General features: G+C 43.3%; 1 protein-coding gene across 2 annotated transcripts; it reads right to left on the bottom strand.

Moving 5' to 3' along the window:
• Positions 1-18: 18 nt before the first annotated feature.
• PASK (PAS domain containing serine/threonine kinase) lies at positions 19-18643 on the bottom strand. Of its 2 annotated transcripts, none has more exons than XM_053985876.1 (17): positions 18604-18643; positions 17591-17804; positions 16682-16911; positions 15437-15607; positions 13992-14132; positions 13304-13438; positions 12365-12652; positions 11902-12001; positions 10187-10361; positions 6745-7613; positions 5922-6103; positions 5282-5449; positions 4407-4532; positions 3650-3784; positions 2056-2255; positions 686-819; positions 19-442 (listed from the first exon to the last, which is right to left on the bottom strand). In XM_053985876.1, exons 2-17 carry the CDS (start codon positions 17760-17762, stop codon positions 279-281), a joined length of 3390 nt encoding a protein of 1129 aa, XP_053841851.1. In that variant the 5' UTR covers positions 17763-17804; positions 18604-18643; the 3' UTR covers positions 19-278. The 2 variants fall into 2 exon arrangements, with proteins under 2 accessions (XP_053841851.1, XP_053841852.1); XM_053985877.1 differs by lacking the exon at positions 18604-18643 and adding an exon at positions 18321-18341.
• Positions 18644-18913: the final 270 nt, after the last annotated feature.

Genomic DNA, 18913 nt, shown 5'->3' with positions numbered 1-18913 from the left:
AGAAAACTAACAGCAATATTACCATTCATTTATTAATGCACTTTTCAGAAAAATATATAAACTACATATAAAAAGTAAAACCAGGCAATAAAAATATTTTCCAAGTATTGAGCAATTTAAGCAACATTAAAATCTTCACCTCACATCTTTGAAACATGTCCTGGGTAAAAACAGTCATAGACTGAGTATATGTGGGTGTCAGCAGGTAACTTTCCAATGGGACCTATCCTGCTAACAGAGCTCAGACCTTTCTAAGTCGTCCCTAGATGAAGAAGCCTTTAGAGCGAGGTGTCAGCTGGCTCAGCAGGGGCAAACACCTCTTCCCAGGTATAATCTGCCAGGTTCACAGGCTGCCGCAGCCAAGGATCCTCTGCCAGCATGGCAAGAGTCATGCGCTGCTCTGGAACGGGGTGCAGGAGCCCGGCCATCAGATCCATGAGACCTGGGCAGGGACAGCAGAGGATGGCTCAGGCTGGATTTTAGGCAGGTTGGGAATGAGAGATACAGTCTATGTGCAAAGAATGACAAATTTCCCAAACCCTGCTGCACTGAGCAGCTTTCCAAATCATCACAGAATACATGAGGGAGCATTTCTTCAGTCTTCTCCTTTTTTTGGGTGAAAAAACACTGTTTATACTTTCCCAAGAGATCTGCTCCTTTTGAAAAGCAAATGGGAAGAGCTCACCTTCTGACACAGGGCGAGGAGGACTCAGGACAGCTGCCAAGGCCTCCTCCAGCTCACAGAAGGGATTCTCCCCAAGCAGCAGGGTGTAAAGGGTGATGCCAAGCGACCACATCTCCAGCTCAGGGCCATGGTACCTGTGCAGAGATAAGCTTGCTTAAACTCAGATTGCAAGTACAGAGCTATATGCTAAAGAAAGTGAAAAGAAAAAAAGGACCTTGACAGCCCTTGTTTCCACTTTTTATTTTAACATAGGAAGTTTGTGAGAATTCTAAGAAGGTTCTCATGTGTTTGAGGAGTCTGCATTATCCTTCTCCAGGAAATAAAACCAACCAGAGAACAGCCAACCAGTTTCTGTTGATGAGTATGTGTAACATGCACCCAGACTTCCACATACGTAAGCTGGTGACAAGAGCTTACCCCTCCACCACCTTCATCATCAGCCAAAACTGTCAAGTAAATATTTAACTGCAAGAGTAAACACATCCTCCCAGCCCTTTCAAAACAAGTTACGTGGAAATAACTATTAACTATCTCAATTCCATCTGAGAAAACATGCCAGTTCCTTCACACACAGTAAGAGGTGGAACTCCCAGGGCAGAGCTGCTTGCTTCACCTTTCATCTCATTTCCAGCAGGAATTTCCTCTCTTCCTTGCATTGCTTCCCCCACACTCCTTTAGGAGGAGGACCCATGGAAACAGCTGTGAGGCAGGAGCAAGATCCATGCAGGCATGTACAATTACAGCAGTGCCACCCGTGATGGGGAGGCTTCCTTGTGGAGCAGCTACGAGAGCACCAGCTGCCAGGTACAGAGCACTTGGAGAGGGAAAGGAGAGGGAAGAGAGCCAATATTTAGGTAGCACACCCAAAACAGCAGCAAGAGAAGCTGTAAGAGAAGAATCCTTGAGTCCTGAGGAGGACAGAAATCAGTGGGGAGACGAACAAGGACCAAACTGCAAAAATTCAAATAGAGGGAAGCACGTAGAAAAGAGAACAGAGAGGATGAGAGTGGGAGGATACAGAGCACAGACATGCAAGGAGAAGGTGCTATCAACAGCAATACTTGCTTACTCCACCTCTCTGACAGCAGCTTTTGCTAGAGAGAGCCTGACAACAGTTTTAGAAACACCTTTGTACATATTCAAGCTTTTACAACTTGATTTCTGTCACTAGAGAGCCCTACTTTGTATGCACTCAGACCTTCACAGTGATTTCTGCCACTGCAGTGCCTTAAATCTCACTGCAGTTTCCTGTGGTTGGATACTCTAGCAGCATTCCAGTGGCACAGCAGTTTGCCTTCTGTTCCAGCCCTGCCTACGTGGGTTATTTTTGGTGTGATGGCACAAAAATGACTTTTCAGAGGGTGACATACGGTTTGCCAGACAGCACTTCTGGTGAGCAGTATTCAATTGTCCCACAGAAGGTATAAAATAATTTCCCAGGTTCCAGGTAGGCAGCCGAACCAAAATCCACTAATTTAATTGTGAAATCTTCAGCAATGACAATATTTTCATCCTTGATATCTCTGTGAAGGATGTTCCTACAATGGAGATACCCAACAGCTGATACAAGCTGGAAGAGACAGAAGGAACTAGGTGTTACTACATAGAGTCCCTGAATAGTTGATAGGCATCACAGCTTTCCCAGAGTCACATTTTGGCTTGTTTTGACACTGCCTAAACAAGATATACATCCTAATTATGGTAACTGGAAATGGCCTCAGGCCTGCCTGTCATCATTGCTGCAGTGCTCTTGGAAGAGACACTTTAAAGAGCTTTTGCTGCTTTCATCTCACAGATGTGCAGGAGGAGGGGATGCTGCAGTCAGGATGCGATTGAGAGCATTGGAGCTTGCTGCTACAATCCTGCAAGTCCCTCTATTTTTATCCCAGCTTCATTTGGAGGGTCCTTTGGTTTCTCCAGAAGGATATTACTGTGTGCTTTCCATGCTGCAGGATGACAAAGCATTTGAGAGCCAAGTTTGGTATAAATAACTTAGTCACTCCTCAACTCCATTCTTTTTCCAGCACGATTCATGCTTTAATGCCATAATTAAGGATAACATGAGAATGATATCACCGTGGAGATGATCCTGACTCCTACAATGTTTTTAACAAGAAAAGCAGATGGCTGAGGGAGAAAAGTTTCTATTTATAATACAAATGTGCTTCTGTAGAGAAATGCAGTGCAGATCTGAGGGAACAATTCAGCCTTACAAACCCCAGGCTGGGTTAAGGAAAGGGCTGATCACAAGGCTAAAGGGACACCTTTGGCTTCCATCCTTCCATCAGCACCCCAGGTAAGGGCAGGGTGGGCACAGCAAGGGTGTGTGTGGGGGTTACCACATGCACAGCAATTCTTGCATACCCTAGAGCAAGGAATTTACTCCAAAACTCGTGAGGGGAAATTACCTGGGGACTGCTGTTGTGGTTAATTCACTAAACAAAGTACAGTTCAACCCTCAGGCAAGCTCCTGACTTATGGGAAACTACCCTGAGTTACTTTGCATTATGCTACCTTAAAATCCAATATAATTTCTTGATCTAAAGAGCAGAGCCCTTTACTCCTGTAACCAATCTAAACTAAGCACTGAAGTAAGTGAAAACGTGGCTTTTTGCAGGCTTGGGGGAGCTTCTGTGAGTCTTCCTCCTCTCTCAGAGGAAATGTGAGTGCTGCATGAATGGTGTCTGGGTGACAGGGGCTGTGTGCTGTCCTGGTAACAGCTGAGGGGCCAGGAAAACCCTCACAGGCAGTAAGGTCCTAGAAAGGCTTCTTGGTAGTTTCTAAGTAAACCTTAACAAGGTTTCTGCAGGCAGCATTTCAATCAGCCCTACAGAATGGTGGGGAAAGGTTCTGCAAGTATAGAGCACAACTCCAGTGCCAGTTGATTAGCCAGTATTAAGTGGAACAGAATCCTGGTTCTTACATTAACCAATTCTCACCTGCATGCAGCAATTCTGCTCTCACCTGTCTGAATATATAACTTGCTAATGGCTCATCCAAGTTGGGCTGATTATCAATAAATGTAAAGAGGTCCAGACCAGATCCATGCTTCTCCATCACCAGTTGGAAGAAGCATTCATTTTCAAACACATCCAGCACCTATAAATAGAAGACTTGTTTAATCATGTACTTCATCCTCAAAAATTGCCTTTTTTTAAACAAAGACTGTTCTCCTCTTGGAGATTTAATTGGTGTATATTATAATCTTTAAAGGCTCATTTCACTGAGCACAAATGATTCTTGAAGTGTACAGAATTAAAACTGGGAGCAGAATTAAATCCAAGAGGAATTCTTGCTGAAGCAAAAAAAAAAAAAACCAACCAACAAACCAACCAAGCAACCAAAAAAACACACCAACAACTCCAAAACCAAAACCAACAACCTCAAAACAAAGAGTATGAAACAAGATGTGTCCAGATTATTTACTGAACTAGTACATGTTGAAATGTGACATCACACTTCCAAGATATGGGTCTTATCTTGAAATAGCTTTTTTCTGTTAGGAATCACATCTTCAGATCACTTTGGGGTAAAAGTGTGGAAGCAAGCAACAGTCTGTGTCACACCCTCCAAAACAAAGCAGGATAAACAGGTTCTTTTCTCTCCTGAAAAGACAGATTCAGTACAGGACACCTCACTCCTGAAGAGGAACACCAGACACCCAGGGTGCAAACAAACCACCCGGTGCAGTGCAAACTGCATCAGTTCCCAGCCACTGTACCTTAATGATACTGGGGTGCTGCAGCTTCTGCAGGATTGCAATTTCTTGAGTGACCCTCCCCAGGTCAGGATCATCTACCCAGCAGTCCTCCAGCACCCTCTCCTTCCAGATGAACTTTACAATAACCTACACAGACATCAGCATTCAGCATCACATGCCAAAGCATGGCTTGGCGTGTCAGGGAAGTTAATTTCCAGGAAATCTGTTAGTGCCTCATATTACTAGAAGTGGAAGTAACCCCATGTGAATAGCTTAGAGTATATTTGAATGTGTTTAAATTAATTTAGTCCTAGAAGCTAAATGATACACATAAATGGAATATATTTATTGCTGTTCTGAATTCCAAAGGCTTTGGCAAGCCAGCTCTCTTATCAACCAGTTACAGCACATGGGTGCAGTGAGGGAAATGAGCACCAAACATCCATGCAAGAGAAACACCAGAACTTGCCCTCTGAGCACCCAAAATACTTCTCCTGAAAAAGAGGAGGTGCCATCATCTCAACACGTCTACTCCCCATTCTTGGGTCATGGCACAATAAAGATTTTGAGGTTTGCCATTCTCTTTAGTAACAGAAGACTAAAACCTCTAATTCTGTTAAGATTAATGTCTACTTCTTTCAACAGGTTTAATTAGCTGCATTAATTAGCTCATTAACTCATTCTGCACCTGTTGTCTCAGGTAACATTTATCCACAACATCAATGCAAATGTTTTACTATCCTGTTTCCATTACAGATTTCTGTTTAAACAAAACAAAACCCCAAACTACCAAAGAGAAGCTTTTGACAGTATAATGTTAACAGAATATGAATGCTCTGACCTTTCAGTTTTCATCCTAAATTATTATTGCAATGGGGCAACAAGAAATACTTCACCTCCTGGTGATCTTTCTTGCTCCTGGCACTCCAGACAAAGCCAAAAGAGCCTTTGCCAATAAGACTGAGAGTGCTGTAATGTTTTGCATATTCTCCCTCACATGCTCTTAATCCTTCAAGATCTTCAGCTCTTGGGGAATTGTTGAAAAGTGAAGTTGATCTGATGGCCTAAGTACAGATACATAGGTTACAATAGCAGCAAAAAATGACCAGCCACAGAATCACATTTATAAAATTAATAAATACTGAAAAGAACATGCACATCTGCAAGAATAGATAAAATGAGGAATCTTTGGTTCTGATAGTGAGAACTGCACTATACATACATACATACATACACATACATACATATATATATATATATATATATATATATGATAGTGAGTATCCTGCAGTTTGGAACTGCACTGTTCAGGCTGGAAAGGTAACTACACTAAGCCCCACACCAGAAGTGTTACAAAATAGCAATTGATATTTTATTTTAGTATATTAAAAAAAAAAAGTAGGGGGGAAAAAAAGAAACAGCAACATCCACCCCACCAACTCATGTCATTAATTTGAAAATCTTCTTGACTTTAGCTTCAGCTTAACAGTCAAACAAGGAGAGAAATGCTCAATATTCAAAGGTAGGATTTCTTACATCTCCAAGACTTTTAGTAGAGAGATCAGCAAAAGACTGGGAAGAGTTTGCCAGGCTGGCAAGCAAATGCTGAGTCTTTGCTACAGCTTCCTTTTGACTCTGTGAAATGTCTTTCACCACCCAGACACAGAAAAGCACAGTGGGATCCTGCAGCTCTGCACATTTCACCTCGAAGTGTATGCCTGTAGAAACAGGTGAGGAAATGAAAATGGTGGGATGTAGCTTTAGTGTTGAACAAGACAGCAGATGTTTTAGGACAAAATTCTGAGCTCTTGACAAAAATTTCAGAATTTGGGAAACAGCTGCTCAGTAAAGAATCATCAGAGGGCTGATACCAGCACAGCTATTCTAGAGGTACCAATCAGCTACCTCCAGCAGAGATTTGTCAGTGTCCAATTCATTTCACACTGTTATTCTAGATTACATAAAAATGGGGATTTTATTCAACAAGCCACTGATTGCAGCTGAAGGAGTGATTGAAGCAAATTCCATTATACAATTTTAATGCAATTTACAGTTTTACAGTGAAGTTTGTCTTTTCTGTTCAGAAAAAGTTATCAGGTTCACACTTTTTAATTGTGTTTTGAGAGTATTTCTGACTTTTCAGTAGGGATTATTTTCTTACCAACTTTGTATTTTATACCACCTCCTTTTCTGATACCCTCTGGGTAGACTTAAATACCTTTTTTTTTTTTTTCTTCTAGATGCTTCTTCCTTCCTCTCCACTGTGAGCTTCTAACCAGAACTGTCTGCATTCTGCAGAACTGTGGGTGAAAAGAAGCACCCCAGTAAGAGTTTGGGAAGGGGACAAGGTTCCACTTACTGAATTGTGAACCATCTCTGTGACAGCAATTCCCAATGTAGCTGCCTTCCAGAATCTCCCAGGTCAAAGGAGCTGCTGGATTTAGCCTGCCTTCTTGTTTCACTGGGGTGGATGTTACTTTGATCTTCATATTTTGCTGCCTGAGGAACTGAGAGTGTTCTTCATGCCTACCTTTGCTTTTCAGGGGATTTCTGTTGGAGTTGTCCCCCACAGTTTCTGCAAGGGTTTCAGGTTTCTCAGGAAATGCTTTGGAGGATTCCTCAGAGTTTTGTAAATGCCTTCTGGAGGCCTGCCATCCAGAATCACCTCCTGTGGCAACACCACTCAGCAGCTGCTTTCCTTGATGAGTGGAAAAGGTACTGTTGGTCTCAATTAGCACATTGGAGTCCACTGCATCAGAGCAACATCCTCCTACAAGAGCTGCAGTAACACCTGAAGAATTGTCTGAGTTCCCCTTGACACCAGCATTCAGTCCCAGTACCTCAAGACCAGAGCAAATACAGTTCAGTTCAGATTCTTTCACATCTTCAGAGGTTGTGGCAGCTCCTGGTGCAGAAGCACTGCAGCCTGGTTTATTTCCTGAGCAAACATCACAGTCACTGTTTCTTTCACGTGCAAAGAAGGTTGAAGGATCATTTAGCAGGCAGTTGTCAACAACAATATGCTCGAGGCTGGAATGTTTTGCATCACACATGGAATTTTTTTTTGACACCGGCCCTGGAACCATGTGGCTTTTCAAGTCTTGTCTGCAGTTCAGAGCTGTCCCAGGCCATGGCTCATCCACTGTTGGTGTTCCAGGTGAGTTACAAGTGGCTTCAGAAGGCAGCTTCACTGGGTCACAGGATGCTGCATTTAGATTGTCTTCTAGTCTGGAACAAACAGGCAACCAGGCAACAGTTACTGCAGGAGATCCTGCACTATGACTGCTTTTCTCTGCAATCTCCAAGTTCTGACCTAAATCCCACTGTTGTGAGTCAGGTGATGTGTGAGAGAGAGCCTTGCAGAGAGCATTTTTTGAGAATTATTTGATCCTGAAGTTCCCACTATTCTATACTGTGCCACTGCTCTGATTGTGTCAAGCCAGCTTTTGGGATAAGGCTCTGTGGTGGGCTGAGAGCCCATCTGTAGCAAGGCTGTCCTCAGTGCAAAGATTCAAAGTTATCAGCAACATCACGTTTACAAAATAAGAAAACTGTCCTCCTGTATAATACACATTTAAATATGGTCACTATTTAAAACCTGTACCAATAGTTTTATTTCAAGTTTAAAAGCAAAAGGCAGAAAGCTGTATCCAAAATCCTGACAAATGTACCAAAGGTACACTCAAATGGCACTCTTTCCTTTTGGATAATTTCCTTCTCTAGCTTAATTTCTAAATATAGATCATAAACCATTTACCACCACAAAAAAAAAAACCAACCCTAATACACATGGGAGGTGTTTTGCCAGCTGATGGGAGTGATGGAATGGGTACAGACACCAATGGAAAGAATGGTCTTATTTTACTATTAATATTGAGGCAACACAGAAGAAAAAAAGATACATTTGATAAAACAATAAAGTTATTACCCACTCAGCTTTAGCAACAAGCAAAAATAAGCAAGATGATGCATCTGATCATTACTAGGGGAAAGAAAAGTGATTGAGAAAGATCCATCACCAACTGCCTAAATACTTTACCATCATCCAGAGTCTGCAATTGCTGGGGAGCACCTTTTTTTTTTTTTTTTTTCAGTAAGGACCTGGAGAATTCTTCCAGCAGTTGGGAAAATCCCATGCAGTGCATCCACTTGTAGTTGAAGTCTCTAGGTTTGCCCAAAAAAGGGGTCCAGCTTTATAGGCCCAAATCAAACAGTCCAAATTACTTGTTCACCTTTTTGTGCAGAAAACATCTGGGTCTGATGGCCCACTTCCCAACCAGCCAGGGCCAGGGCCGGGAGGGTTTTGCCTAAAATATTCTACTAACAAGCCTCCAGGGATATCTGTTGGGACAATTTCTTAATATACCTTACACAAGGTTATACAAAGGTCTCTACAACCGCAGGTTTGGCATTGAGAACAACTAATATAAATGTTTTGATCATCTATTTTTAACTAAAAACCCTTGGTGGTATTAATAACATCATGCTCAAGATTCATCTTGTAAGTCAATTTGGTGCTGAGGCCTGCTGTTCAGGCCTCAGCAGGATGCTTCCAGTCCTGAAAACAGAAGTTCCCTTGTCTGTCCAACAGGAGATGGATATCTCCATCCATCAGGGTTTGGAGATATGCTTTGACAGAAACCCAAGCCCTGAAAAAACAGCTATTGCCCAGCTACTTGTAATATTTTAGACTAAATCAATTAGTTTTATGTTAGGCCATTAATAATGGAACTGTTTAGGAAGTATGCAGAATATCTACATTGGGCCACTTGTGTGACGATTTTTAAAATGACCACATTTCAAACCTTTTTATCCACCTAAAGTGTTTGCTTAAAATACTCGTTGATTTCCAGATTTATACCATGTTCAAAAATCTCTAACAGGGAAAATATAAAAGCTTTATATTTATAAAAATATACAGCTTTATAGAGTTCATATAAATACATAAGAAATAAAAGAATGCAGAACTGTACCTTTAATAATCCATCCATGGCACAAGGTATTTTGCAAACATTTCCATTAGTAAAAATGCAGCATAGAAAAACAATGAAGCAGAGCACTTACAGGCCTTACTTACAAGGATGATATGAGAGATGTAAACCAGGAGAGTACAAAAAAATGACACTATCAGCCACTTTAAAAAGCAGCAAGAGCTGTGCTGTAATAGTCTTTACTTTAAAGTGGATAGTAAATATTTACTGTGGTGGAGAAAACCACAACTGTAACAGAGTTGCAGCTAGAATTGTTAATGTGGAAGGCTTAAAATTTGACTTAAGGTAGGCCATGAGCATGAGATATGTACTTCTACAGAATTTCTAACGTTGTGACAGGAAAAAGACCTGGAAATGTTCAAGAAAAAATGGCTGGACTTCAGTAACACAGTACCCTGTTTTAATGGGATGACCTGACAGTTACACCAAGCACCAGAAGGAATAACACTTAGAATTCCCTCCAGGTAACCTGACTTCAGTGCAACACCAGCTGGAAGGAGATAAACATCCACTATTTATGATTAGGGAGCCAATTTACCTTAGTCTGGATGAAACATTTGGTCCCCTTTAGAGCTGGAATTTCTGTAACTTTACAATGGTAGCTTGTGCAGATAGAAATAAAAATCTAAGGCAGGGACAGCTCAGCCTGTCTTGCAAACAGCACTCAGATTCTAAAGACAGTAAAGCATGGAAGGCTCTTGCTACACCCTCCCACAGACATCAAACAGGTGAAAAAATCAGCTTTTGCTGGTGATTGCCATCACAGCTCTTCATTTTCCTAAGTGAATATACAGTCTGTGAAATGCCTACCTATTATTGGGGGTGGATGCTGCTTCAGGAGGTGAGGGAGGAGAAGAGAAACTGGTCCCATTCTTTTGTTTATTCTCATCATATATTAATTTGTCATCTTTGTGTTGTTGCTCCAATTTCTGCTCTTCATCTCTTGACAGAAGGTGTGCTAAAGATGCAGCCAAGAAACTGCTCTCTGTACCAAACAGGAAACAAAACCACACCAATTTAAACTTTTATATTTAGACTTCAGAGGCTACAGTGATTAAAAATAAACTTGGAACTGCCCTGGTCTGTCTTTTCCCTAAGGAATTGAGTATAAAAGGCTTGATTGAGTCAAAACAGTCAAAATACAAGCACTCCACTCTTCTTTGATAAATCACCACATGCAGGAATCTGCATGTTTTAGGGCTGCCAAAATTTGCTTTTCCAGCAAGGCTCTTGGGCAGATATTGGTATCACACATTAGCTACTTGAAGTTCAGAGGCCTAAAAAATGCCAATAATATAAAGAGACTGAAATTAAAATGATCATACAGCAGCAGCATTAAAAAAAAAAAAAAAAAAAAGAAAAGTTCAAACCACACATATACAGCCCATTCCAAACCCATATAATGGAAAGGCTTGGACTGGATTTATGTAACTCACTGAAGCTATAAGATAAAAAAAATAGTTGAAACATGTTTGAAAGAAGAGGAAATTAAGGTCTTTCCTTCCCCAGTAACAACAGATCAGAAGAAAAACATGAGTTTGGAAGATGAAGTAAACCAAGTATTATTGCTGCACAAGAAGGTAATGAGTGAACAAATCTCGATTTGAATCTAGAACAATGTTTAATTAGTAACAGCTGAGTGCTAACAATGCTTCCTCACTGAAGAATTGAACTACTCCTAGATTAGGGGCATCATTTCATCAAAGAATTACCTAAGAAATTGTACACTGTCTACTAACTCTTCTTTGTTCCAGTGGGGTGCATTGGTTTCAGCACAGATGTGCATTTCTAAGCAAAGAGAAAAAAAAAATAGGGGAAAAAAAAAAAAAAAGAGACAAAACCGGCCTAAAATGTGATATGGATGAAAGCATGAACTTGCTGGTGTTGGGCAGAGCTGGCTGGAAAAGACAGATATGGAAACACAAGGCTTCTTTGCTTCTGTTTATTCGTGCTGTGTTCAGAGAAGTAAAATTTTGGTAAATTCTGATGCAAACTGAATCAGAGGAATAAGTGATGTCTCCCTGACTGAAATACAGCAACCATAACATTGACTATTAGCCAGCAGCTCAAGCCAATTCAGAAGATTAGATTTTTCCCTTAAAATATTAATCCTAAGTAGCTACAGCTCCGCAGAAATACAGTCACACAAGCTATATTTTTCACATTTTAAAATACCACAGGGTCCTAGCAGTGAAGGGAGGGAGGGAGGGAGGGAGGGAGGGAGGGAGGGAGGGGAAGTGCTTGTTAAGTACAAAGCGTTCTCTATTCTCACTGTAATTTCCAAATTGGATATTCAGTTTTGTCTTCTTGGCAACAGAGAGAGAAGCTCAGTCTTAGGTGAACAATTCTCTTTACCTGAGGTTATAGTGGAAACCTGATTTTAAAACTGTATGGAGGGGCATTGCTTTTATGAAGAATGTTCTCTTTTTTGTGGGTGAACCTCTTGTCTCTTCTCGTTTCCCCTTGGTTACAGCAGCCAGAGCCAGCTGTATGGCAGGCACTGACACCTTCAAAAAGGCACTCACCTTCTGTCCCTGTGGGATCATCCAGAGGAGGTAAAGGCAAAGAACAGCCACTGCTTCTTTCCATGTTGTTATAGAAACCAGGGATCAGGAATGTAATGTTCTAAAACAAAGAACAAAACCTTATAAAGCTAAGCCAGCTCTCACAGAATGGGGGCAAATGCTGACAATCTGTGTCTGTGAGCCTGATTCTCATGGACAGCCAGGCAACAGTGATCCACATGACCAATGGAGAACATAGAACTGTGCAGCTTGCTTTGGGCTACTTGAAATCCATAGCAGCTCCTCAGCACTGCAAGTCTCAGCAATTCCAGCATGGGAATTTGCATGTCATCCCACACCTCACTCACCAAACATGTGGAACACAGGGGTTTTGTGATGGCAAGGAGTGTAAAACAGCTTCACAATTCCAGTGGGTATGCTGCCACATGTATCAGTCTTCTGGGAGGACATGAACTTATCTTACCTTTCCCAACAGATCTTTCTTCTCATAGCCAAAGAGCATTAAAGCAAAACTATCCGTGATGCCACAGATGATTCCATCTGACTGGACAGTGATAAGACCACTGATGGTGGAGAAAACCACAACTATAGCAGAGTACTGATAGCCTGGGAGAGAGCCTTCTGTCTGTGGAATCTCATCTTTCTGCACTGCTGCTGGCTCCTCCTCCAGATGGCTGACTTCCAGCTTTAAACTGAGAGGAAACATGGTACCCTCTCTGCATCGGCCTGCAGCTCGCTGGATCCTGAGGTTCTAAATCAAAGCAAAAAAAACCCAACCAAACAAAACTCAAACACAAAACGTCTAACTGACCAAATGTTTTGGGTTTATTGCATTGTTCATATAAAAGTGGGAATTCTCAGGAAAAAGAAGCAGGAAAAGAAAAGGAACCAATCTTGTGAGTATCAAAATGAACAACATCTGTTGTTCACTGGATTTGGAATCCAGTGTTGAACTACTAAATAAATATCCTGAAGATGAAGACCAGTTTATGCTGCAGCTTTTCAACAAATTAGGCATTCATAAGAAGGCCTCCTTCAACTCCCTATCTGCCCATTTCCATGGCATTTGCAAGACCTGGGTGTTCTTTCACTCCTCAGACAGACATGACTGAAATGAGCTAAAGAATTAAAAGGAATCTTAAAAAGCTTACAGAGAGAGCACGGTGTCTTACAAAGCTAGGACTGGAGAAAACTGTCTTTGACCAGGGCAGAATCCAGGGCATGGTCTCATCCCAGGTTAGGAACTCTTCAGACAGCAGCTCCACAAAAAGGCAGCCCACCCTTTTCCAGGGGAATGAGGCTCCTCTCTGAAAAGGCTTTCTTCTGTTACTTAAAGAGGGAAAGCAGCATGCACTCCAAATGGGAAGGCTATGGAAGAATGAGGCCGGTGCTCGTACTATACCTTTGGGATTTTTTTGCCTAGAGGAGGGATCTGCACAGAAGGAATCAGGTCCTTTATGTGGAGTCCAACTACTGCTTCCAATGTTGGGTAGCCATGGAGATGAGCATAAAGGAGATCACACGATGTAATTTTTCCCTGGGGAGGAAAATTTACAGGATTGTTAAAATTTTAACATTTTAGGCACAGTCCACTCAATGCTTTGACAATGGCTTCTGCAGTTACCAAAGCAATGGCAGGAAATTTCATTCTGCAATATTTTGGTGGACACAACTCACTCAGTAAAAGCAGACACAGCATAAACCAATATTCCCATATCACTGTGCAGGGAGCCTGCCCTTTGCCCAGGAGAGAGTAAAGGTGTCCAGTGCTCCTCACAGAACTGTTCCTCAGCCAGATGATCCCTTCACAAGGACATCCATACCCCAAATTATCAACCCCCTGCCAAACCAACACTGCTCAAGGACAAGCCATCCCCTGAGGAGAGAGAGTGCATTTCTGTGTTGTCAAACACGTCAGGGTGAGCCTCACCAGAGATCCATGCACAGCTCCTGCATGCACAGCCCTGCTTTCAGGCTCTGCCATGGACACACTCCATGTTCACCTGTGCCTGCTGCCTTTCAGACACCTTCCAGTCCCACACATACTCTCACAAATTACAATCTAGTTTGATTCTTAGGAAAACACTTACGTCAACCGTGAAGGAAACATGAGCTGCAAGTCTCTCCACTGGTTCCAGCACAACCACACAACGCTGGGTGTCCTTGCTTCTTATCTGCCTCAACCAGACTGAGACAGGGATCTTCTCATTGAGGTAGCCAATAACATCCACCTTCCCACCAGATTCAGAAATGGAGACATGACTTACTTAGACTGTGGTTACTCAGAAGAAATTTCAAACAGGAGTAAGATACTGAGCCGAGATACCTCCCGATCATTATTAGAAAAACATCATTTCTTGACTACTTTCTAGTATTTTATGGGAACAAACAGTTTTAATACAGAGATTAAAATGTCTGAAAATAATTCACAAAATGTTGTTACTTTTGTATAGTCTCTCCCCACCTCAGGAAGTCTAAAGGCACAAAGACTTCAGAATAATAAATGTACCACTCTAACACCTTGCATTCAGTGTGAAGTGCCTCTCAGAGATGTCCTATTTAAGGGACGTCCCATGGTGCTAATGAACACTCCCCATTAGTAACACAGTCCTTACTTTCAGCTGCAAAAACAGCAGTTTAATTTCTTTTGGGAGGAGATTCTTCTCAGATCAGAAAATGTTTATTTATCTTATAGCCTGCAAGGCTCGTCCTAAGCCTTTTATGATTTTTATATGATCTCGGCAGAATGGGTTTATGACTTACACAGTGACTCCTATAAAGTATTTGGAACAGCTTAGAGTAAGTGCCTCTGTCAGACATTTAATTTTAATTCTCACTGAATCAAACTTAGATCCTTGCCCCGACCCCATATCCAGCTGAGGATTCAGGAAGATAAGGCTCTGAGATACCAAAAATTTCAGTTCAAAAATAACACACCAGAAAGAATAGGAGCTCATTTTCCAAAGACTCTCTAGTGACAGCTCACAACAGCAGCAAAAGAAAATAATATGGAGATTTTCTCATGCAGTTCTCTTATAAATAACCCCATTCTAGGCAAAATATCAATTCCACTCTTTTGCACTAACTATGGTGTTTTTAACACAGACACTTCACAGTATTTCAATGGCTTCAACCTTTATAATATGCACAAGCCAAAATGAGAAAATTTAAAATATATTTTTAAGGACCAGACAACTGGGAAATTTTCCACAATAGAGTTTTTCCATGTTAATCAATTTTTTAAAAATCTAATGTCCTTTAAATTCTGGTTTGGCCAAGTCACAGTGACTCCATGTGCTGACAGCTGCAAGATTCTCATGGGTGTCCCCTTGAATCATCTTTTGCCCTTTGAATTCCCACACCTGCAAACTTTTAAACTAAGCAGTCCTGCAAATGACACAATTGCCAAATGTCCACAGAGTTAAATATATCAGGAAACTATATAGAAAATGTAAAAGAAAAAAGAAAATCCCAAACCAAAGCCTACAAAACCACTTTATGTGGTGGAGAATAATTCCTTGAACATTTGACATACCACAGCTCCCGAAACCACAGATGAACATTCAGAAGTTTCTAGGTACTCCTCACCCACTGCTTCCCAGGCCTCTTGGCCAGATTTGGATATCAAGTGAGACAGCTTTTGACCAATGAGTTCCTGACTACTGCACCCAAGCAACTTGCAAGCTCGGTCATTGGCCACGAGGATCTAGAAAAGAACAGAAAAAACTAAACCTAAACAAAGAATAAAAATTTTTTAAGAGCTCATCATCTCCACAGGTTGTTGTTTTAATGTCTTGAAACATCCCTTTCTCCTCATGGAAATAAAATGGCTCTTTACAATTCTGAGTTCATTATAGATTCTTTTTCTAGGACATCCCTTGCCCACACGTCTTTTTGGTTAAGAGGTTTTGAGACATTGCTTTCCTTTTAAGGTTCCCTGCTTTCTTTTAACTGTAAACAATGACATCCATGGAGGCAAAACTACAGAGTTGTATTTGCAATCAAAGCCCAGGCAAGCCACAAAATTGCAGCCAAACTCAAAGGGGTGCAGTGATCACACCAGTCACTGGCACACTGGAGCCTGTGCAATGGAGCAAGTTGGGATTCAGTGTCTTCAAAGTGGGCAAACCCAAGCTGTCAGTTCAAGCTAAAACATGGCACAGCTCTTTAAAGGTATCAGGATCCAATTTTAGATTCCTCTCAGGACAGGAACAGTGAAATTCTTTCCCTCCCAATGCAAATGAAATGTTTACTAGGGCAGATAAAGAAATCTCGTGCCACCACAAACACATTTCAGGTTTGGTACTTTACAGAGAGAAGGCCTGAAGCACATTCTGCTCTTCCTTTCTTCCCTCATGTCACTTCACAGCTGCATTCTTATATAACCATTGAATGCCAGAATGGTTTGGGTTGGACAGGACCTTAAAGACCATCCACTTCCACCCCCCTGCTATGGGCAGGGACACCTTCCACCAGCCCAGGTTGCTCCAAGCCTTATCCAACCTAGAACATTTCCAGGAATGGGTAGTCCACAACCTTCCTGGCCTGTTTGAGAGAAGACTCAACACGTCCTTGCTTCTGCTATTATTTTGTGCATTTTGCTAACTTCAACCTGCAATGGAAATAAACTCATCAGCCTTTAGAACACTACTGAGCTGGTGCAGACTACAAACTGCCTTCATGACACTGATTACCTGCAGATACACAAGATAAAACCAGACATTTTAGCCTGCTGTCACACAACCTGCAGCCGTTATGGGGAGCTTAGTGCTGCAGGTACCTCTGTTGTGCTGGCATCCACAGTGAAGATGGCTTGGTTTGGGTTGCGTGCAGCAGCTGGGAGGTGCTGGCTGGGTTCCTCCACAGCTGGGGTGTGCAAAAAGGAGCAAGAACTTCCAATGGAAGCAGAGAGAGGGGCAGAATCCCACTGAGCCCATGAGTTACCAGTTTTGCTGGTACAAATGTTAGGAGCCGTCAGAGGAGACAAACAGTAAGAGCTCCACTTCTCCCCTGTGAAAACATAAAGGTCAGCAATGTTGCTGTAACAGGAGTATCAGAGGAATGAATTAAAGAAAAAAAAATAGCTGTCAGCTGAAGCAACTGTCAAGTAATCCCAAAATGCATGCTTCTAGATTTTTAAAGAAATGACAAGAAAATAAAATCAGTGAAACTAAAGAAAGCAGAAACTCTCCTAATAAATTTAGAAATTTATCATTTTGAATCTGGAACACATAAACTTAGTCCATACCACTTGCCAACACTCAGACTAGTTAACTTTTATTTTTTAACTTAGCAGTCTTTAAAATGTTTTGAAATCTCTGAAAATAAAAATGAAATGGTCATTAAGTAATTGCAGTAAGTGCTCAAGCCCTTATTAAAAACTGCATTAGTTGGAAGCCAATTAAGTGTTCACAGTATGTGACATTGAAATACCTGTATCCACACCAATGTTTTAGGCTACAAATTGACAAGTGATTGCACTACAATTTTCAAAGGTTCTGTGAGCACCTGTCCAGTAATGTTTTCCCTATAAGCTCTCCCAGCCTGCAGCAGTCCATGGGTCAGGTGCTCACTGAACAAGTGCATCCTGGCAGATACTTATTGCTGTTATCTCTGTGTTTGGGGAAGGGGAAGATCTGAAACTGCCCAAAAGCTTCCCAGGAGCTCAGTCTCACAACAGAGTGCTCACCAGGCAGTGATGCTCCAAGCTGACAGAGCCTGAAGAGACGGCTTCTCCTGCTTTTGTTGCCCCAGGGGAAGGATCTACTTAGCGTGTCAGAGCCATTCAAGTGAGTAGGGACTAAGCCTGCTGATGAAGACAGAAGGGCCCCTTCAGAGGTGCTACAAGCCTTAGCTGCCATGATCACCCTCTGGTCGCCAGGCCACGCCTAGGGAGCCACCATCTGCAAGAGAATCAAAGGACAGAGTCAGGCCCTTGGCAGGGACCGACGCTGGCAGGTGACGATGCCTTCCGAGCCAGCCATACCCCTGCAAGTGACAGCAGAACGCTCATTCCTGAGCTCCTGCTCTGTGCTCGGTCTGGGTGGGTATTACCCACAGGTGACTGCTGACTTGGCATCCTGCCCAGGTGAGGGTTCCATCCCTCTATGGATTATTCACTGAAAAGTTGGATTCCGTGATCCTTCCGGGTCCCTTCCAAGCCAGACGCTTCTGCAGGACACGAATGACCGACAGGACGCCGCCACCACATTTCTGTCAGAGCTGCTGAGCGCCCAGCCAGCACCCTCCCCCCTTTCTGCCGGTTTTGAAATCAAAACCTTTGGGTAATTTGGAAAGTCATTCGCAGTTTTGAATCAGCAAGTGTAGCGCAGCCTGCCTCCCTCCCTCCCTCCCTCCCACCCAGGGTGCCGGCCGGACCCCCGCAGCCCCCACCGGGACGGGACAAGAAGGGACAGGACCGGTCGGGACGAACCGCTCCGGTCACAGCCACGGCCGCGGCTCCTCAGGACGGCCCGCCACAGGCGGCGGGCACGAAGGAACGGCAGGCGGGACTGAGCAGCCACGGCACCCAATGGGCACAGGCGATGCGAGAGCGGCACGGAGAGCAGCAAATGGGACGCCAGCGCGGGAGGAGGCAAAACAGTTCGAATGCCCGGGCGTTCGTTGGTCCCGCCGGCCTCCCCTTCCCCGCCGACGCCGCCACACGCGGTGCCCCGCGCTCCGCAAGGCGGCGCGACCGACCTGCTCCGGGAGCGGGAGGGCGCGGGTGGAAGGCCCTTCCGCAGGGCGATAGCTGTTCCTCCCAGGGGTTTGTAGGCGGAGGGACGAGACCGAAAGCAGCGCGTAACGCGTCCGGCTCCGGGCGCCGGTGGAGGGGGAGCAGGTCCCGGCCGCTTCCCACCCCTCCCGCAGAGAACTACAACTCCCAGGAGGCCGCGGGGCGCAGCCGGCGCGCGTGCGCGCTGGAGTGTGTGTGTGGGGGGGGGTGCTCTGCCGCGCCCGCTGGGCGCGCCAGCTGCGGGCGATTGTCGGCGGCGGCGGCGGGCTCTGA

Source organism: Vidua macroura, chromosome 10 (genome assembly GCF_024509145.1).
Source record: "Vidua macroura isolate BioBank_ID:100142 chromosome 10, ASM2450914v1, whole genome shotgun sequence".
Classification (NCBI taxonomy): domain Eukaryota; kingdom Metazoa; phylum Chordata; class Aves; order Passeriformes; family Viduidae; genus Vidua; species Vidua macroura.
Note: the sequence above shows the minus strand (reverse complement) of the source record. Positions and strands in the feature narration are given on the sequence as shown.